At 35.5% G+C, this 6,000-nt stretch overlaps 1 protein-coding gene across 1 annotated transcript in view; it reads right to left on the bottom strand.

Annotated features, from left to right (window-relative positions):
• Positions 1 to 1,020: 1,020 nt before the first annotated feature.
• Positions 1,021 to 6,000, bottom strand: part of LAMP3 (lysosomal associated membrane protein 3) — a 35,277-nt gene continuing 30,297 nt past the window's right edge. Inside the window, exon 7 of the mRNA XM_030862599.3 lies at positions 1,021 to 2,836. Coding sequence (XP_030718459.1) covers positions 2,703 to 2,836 — 134 coding nt within the window. The 3' untranslated portion in view covers positions 1,021 to 2,702. The remainder of the gene's footprint in view (positions 2,837 to 6,000) is intronic.

Raw genomic sequence — 6,000 nt, 5'->3', positions numbered from 1 at the left:
CTGGAATCAGCCCTGCTCCTATTACCTTTTGTATAGGTTCCTATTAAACCACTTTTCTTTGTGTATGCACTGGAATTTCTTTTTTCTTTTTTTTTTTTTTGCGGTACGCGGGCCTCTCACTGCTGTGGCCTCTCCCGTTGCGGAGCACAGGCTCCGGACGCGCAGGCTCAGCGGCCATGGCTCATGGGCCCAGCCGCTCCGCGGCATGTGGATCTTCCCGGACCGGGGCACGAACCCGTGTCCTCTGCATCGGCAGGCGGACTCTCAACCACTGCGCCACCAGGGAAGCCCTGCACTGGAATTTCTATACGCGAGTTTCCCCACAGAAGTAAACCAGTAATTCTACCTTGACAGTGGACGTGGGGTAGACAGCATCCAAGACAGCCCCCCCTTGATTTCTACCTCTCCTGGTCTTCACTCCTACATTGTACCAGGGATGGTCAATGTGACCAACAGGATACAGCAGAAGTGATGTCATGTCACTTCTGTGATTAGGTGGTCGTCTCTCTCTCTTGGATCACTTGCTCTGGGGAAAGCCAGTTGCCATGTTGTGAGCATCCCTTTCGATATGCCACATGGTGTGAACTTGGGAGTAGATCCTTCAGCCCCATTTGAACCTTCAGATGACTGCAGCTCTGGCTAACAGCCGAACTGCCACCTGGTGAGAGACCCTGAGCCAGAGCCACCCAGCTAAGCTGCTCCCAGATTTCTGACCCTCAGAGACTGTGTGAGATAATAAATGTTGTTTTAAGCTGCTAGGTTTCAGGGCAATTTGTTACACAGCTATAGATAACTAACACAGGACCTCTTCTGATTTATCTCAGCCCCTACCAGACTGTCTGGCGTTTAGGAAGTCCTTAATCGATGTTGGTTGGATGAATGAATGAATGGATAATTGTGGCAGCACTTAAATAAACCAGTGATCCAATCAGGTAGTCTGGACTGAGAGTTGAGAAATTTAATTTATAACTTTAATATGGTTTATCTTCTCAGAAATTCAGTTTCTCTCAAATAGGTCTTCCTACCTAGTAATAATGTGGCAGTGGAGAATAGAACAAAATAAATTATTTCTAGGAAGACGATTTAACTTACTGATTCAAGCAACAACCTCCACTAAGGTTGTAAAACAAAATTTTTAATAGCACAAAAACCGAATTATAAGGAACGAATGACATAAATCTCCAAGGTAAGTTTTTATTACAAAAACTTTTAATACAATTCAATATTCTATTAAGACTAAAGGCAGGTCCTTGCCAACCCTACTGAGCCATAAGAGAACAAGTCAGGAAAGTGAATATGTTCTCCAGGGTGACTCGAATCATTCCTTTACTAACGAATGCTAGGGGTGTGTGGTCTTTTCTGTTAACATTTCTTTGGTAGTGAAAACAAGGAGGAATAAAATTCTTGGCTGCTCTATAGAAAAACGTGAACTAGAGTGAAAACGTGGCCATAAAACTGCAGAAGAAGCAAGTTACCACAAGAGGGGGATCTACATTCGAGAAAGAAAAGTTGGTTAGCGGTTAAATTTCTCTTTCAAAGAAATAAAAAATGCCTTGAGAAATTTACTCCATTCCTTTATCCTTAGACTCGCAGCTTAACAATCCCTTGAAAATGAGAAACGAATGTTTTACAGAGCCTCTCAGTTTTCTTCGAGGGAGTAGAGAACTTCATTAAAGATAGGCTATTTTATTTCCCATTAAGCCCTCCTTTCATGTACCATAATCTCTCGTGATTCTGGACAAAATAATTTCCTCTGTAAAAGGGAGCATATGCCAGTATGAGGCTTCAGGCAGCGCTTACTGTCGTTGTTCTTGTAGGCAATTTGATGTAGTGAAAAGACCAGAGACCTTGGTACCAGACCAACAGGAAGTCAAATTCAGGCTCTGCCACTTGTTAGCTGGGTGACATTTAAGTGATTAATTTCTTTAAGTCTGAGTTTGCTCACATGTAAGTTGTGCAAATTAAATGAGATGTATATAAACTGCTTAGCCTAGTGTCTGACACATACCTGTTCAATAGTGAAAGGCCATTATTATCGTTTCTTGCTTATTATTTAATTCTGTTGTCTGTAGCCACCTAATTCTTAGTTTTAGTGATTCTGGAGGAGTCATCAAGATAAAAATATAAGCTGATCTATTCCTCTTGGTGTCACATCAAACATCTAGACAACCTATGATATGTTGCTCTTTTTGACGATTTTTAGAGAACATTTAAAGTGGAAAAGGAGGTAGGTCAATTGACATACATCTTACAAAACATGGATAGTAAAAGCACTGAAAATACATTTTACAGGCAAAGCAGAAGCATTTTTAAAAGTGGAAAAGATCAAGGATAAAATAAAATCCCCAACGTGAACACAGGTAACGTTCATTACTATTGATGCTTCGGTGTATAATGTGGAGCATATACCACTTTACATACATTATGTTAATTTAATGTATCTCAAATGTTGACTTTGGTTAAAATATTTTCAAGGACACTAGAAAATATTCTTAAACAGCTCACTAGATCTTTCATAAAATGAACAAAAAATATTTTGAAATTGATGTACTGCTTGAACTTACGTCAGAAATTTGGTTTTTGTGAAAGATAGTGGTTTACAAGGTTGGAAGGACCCACACTCCAAGGGAAGTCTTCAACATCCTGGAAACAATGAAAGAATTCTCTAAACTCCACCTTTTTCTTTTCCCTCGGGGCACCAGTTAGATTCTCTGGTATCCAGAAGATTCACGCCTTAAGCGGATTGCATAGACAATCAAACCCACTGCGAAGAGACCAAGCACGATGGCCCCAATCACGGGAAGCACAATTGTGTAGTCAGATGAACATTCGTCCACTAAGAGAAAAAACAAATACAGCCACTAAGGTTTAGTGAGGACAGACCAGAAAGCAGGCTAGAGTGGGGAGAATATGAGCTTTGGAGTCAGACCTGTGCTTGACTTTTGCTTCTACCACTAACTGTGTGAACCTGGGAGGGTTATTTAACCCTGCAATTTACTCATTTATAAAGGAAGCAAATAATATATAAAATTGTTGGAGGATGAAATAAAATAACTTTCTCTTCTCAGAAATTAATATTTAATAATTGTTAGTCCTGTTTTCTTCCAGGTGTTGCTCTCTGTAAAGTGGGATGTGCTTACGTAAAACAGACTGTGTCACTGTAAACCTTATCTCTTGAAAACATGGGATGTTTCTCCACTTTTTAAAACATTCATTTTTGTCACACTTACAGTTCTGTTTTATTGCTTTTAGTTAGCCAAAAATATTAGAAAATAGACCTAATTATTTACGAGAACTTAAAAGTGAAAGTTTGCAAATTTGTCAAAATTCTTTTTTCTTTATTCTGTTAGAGATTATTTATTCAGTTCATTTAAAATGTAATCAGTCTTGACTGGAGAAAGATGCAAGGCCCTGGGAATAAAAGGGACCTTAATTGAGTACAAATAAATGGAGAACTATATCTATATCTTATTCAAGAACAGATGAGAGGATATGCCCTTGAGGTCTTCCATGAACCAATATTGAAATTATGTCCGGAACCAAGAATCACCATTAATCCAATTCTCACCTGAGGTCCAAGTAAAAAGAATCAGGAGGGGCCAGGGAAGAGGGAATGGTAATTAGAGACTCCTGGGAAAAAAACTAAATCTATACAAGACAGGAACTGTGCTTGTGGTACACTATTTGATTTGGCAGTGGACAATATTTACATTATAATGATGCATACCTTATTGATTTAACAAAAAAGACAGTGATATAACCATAAAAAGGATGGTGTAAGAAGTATTAAATCCTTATCTTCCATAGCAAGAGGTTTAAAGCTGATAAATTAAGAAACAGTAGGATAAGCTTTTTATTATTTTTTAGAGAATTATGGAGATAGTTACCATAAGAAATTGTTAAAACTAGTTAAAGTGCTTTGTCTCTTAGAGGAGGGACAGGGAAATGTTGCTTTTCATGAATCCTTTTAGAGTATATGATAATTTTGTTATTTACATATTTGTTTAAATTACATATAATTTTGTTATATTAAATATTACATGTAAATATTTATATATATTTCTTAGATAGGAAAGAACATAATCTAAGAAGTTAAAATAATTTGGAAAAAAAATACAGAATTGTCAAAACAAAATGTAAAACACATACCTATCAATCCAGCAATTCCACCACTAGGAATTTATACTGAAGATATATTCATAAAGTACACAAAAATATGTAATAATAATCTCCTTTTATGAGAGGAAAATTGACAATCTAAATAGCCATCAAAAATTTACTGTTGTATATTCATACAATAGACTATGATGTAGCCATCAAAAGGAATGTGGTAGATTTCCATGTGCTGACAGGGAAGTTACCTAAGATCTGTGAAGCACTGCATGGGTGCCTAGAGCAAAAAAATACACAAGAAGCTGGGGGAAGACTGGGATGGGAATAGAGGCAACTTTTACTTTCTATATAGTTTTATACTATTTAATATTACATTGTTTAAACATCTTCAAAATGCAGAAAAGTAAACAAAGAAAATAGTTATCCAATCACCATGTTTCTTCCACTTGAATTAATCACCATAAATCTTTGAGGCATTTGTTTCCTCTGTACATATATGTGTGCATGAGTGTGTGTGTGCTCATGTGTATGCTTAAAGAAAAATCATTGTATTTTTAAAAATGATATATGCTCATTATAAATCTCCTGAAAACCACCTACCCAGAAATTATCATTGGTAAAACATGGACAAACATTATTTCAGGCGTCTTTCTTTACAACTGTAAGAATAGATGGGTAGAAAAATAAATAGAAGTGGTTTTATCAAAATGGAATCATACAAATGCTATTTTAACCAAAATTGTTCATTTTAATGTTACTTGAATTTCACAGAAGAAAAAAACTAAAACAAAACTAGAAGAATTACTGCACTTCAAATAAACATGTCTTTGCCGTGGGAAATATTGTTGCATAAAAGATCTCTTTAAGGTTCAAAGAAGACACAAAAATACACAAGTAGAAAATAAATGATTATGAAATGCATTAAGAGGTTATAAAATAAATTAGAGACGTGTTTTCGAAACTCTGTTTCCAGTTAGACATTATCTATTGATTCTGTTTTGAAAGATTAACACTAACAGATTCCCTTCTATTTCTAGTCTTCCCAACTCAAATTCTGAACAGCTATACATATTTTTAGAAACATTGTTCAGGTTTACAATATTTCAATTCTATTTGATAATTGTAATGCCTATAATTTCTAAAAATTCGTTTCAAATTTAGAACACATTCACTATTTAAAGTCAAAATAATATGAAATGCTGTACATTGAGAAGTTTCATTTCTACCCTTGTGCCATCTTCTTAGTTCCCCCTGCCAATATTAGACAACTACTTAATTTCTTATATATTTCCAATGTTTCAGATATAAGCAAAAGTGAAAATATACTTTATTTCCCATTTTCTTCACTATTATGCATTACACGTTTTTTAACAATATATTTTGGATAACTTTCCTTATACATACACAAACATGTATGTTCTCATTCTTTTCTTATAACTGTATAGTATTCTGTTGTGGAATGTATCTGTCCCAGATTGATGGACCCTTGGTTTGTTTTTAATCTTTTGATATTACAAATCTGTGATGAATAAGCATGCACATATATCATTTTATATATGAGAAGGAATGATAAAATCTCAGATCCATAATTGTTTAATGCTTTTTATAGTTTACTCTTCAAATAGATAAAATGCCTTAAAAAACAAAACAAAACTGAGCTTTCTCTATTCCTGAAAGATGTTTGCTGATATCCTTGCTTGTAATGTGGCTTCTCTCTGATCAAATTTCATTGTCAAGCTGTATCTTTAAGAAGAGCTCATTTGTGCTGTATCCCTTGAATTATTTCATGTTTGAGGATATCGGTCTATTACCTTTTTACTCAGATTATATTTTGGGGCCACACTTTCCCTTAGGATTTTGTAGACATTGGTCTATTGTTTTCTGGCT

This window comes from Globicephala melas, chromosome 4 (assembly GCF_963455315.2).
Source record: "Globicephala melas chromosome 4, mGloMel1.2, whole genome shotgun sequence".
Classification (NCBI taxonomy): Eukaryota; Metazoa; Chordata; class Mammalia; order Artiodactyla; family Delphinidae; genus Globicephala; species Globicephala melas.
Note: the sequence above shows the minus strand (reverse complement) of the source record. Positions and strands in the feature narration are given on the sequence as shown.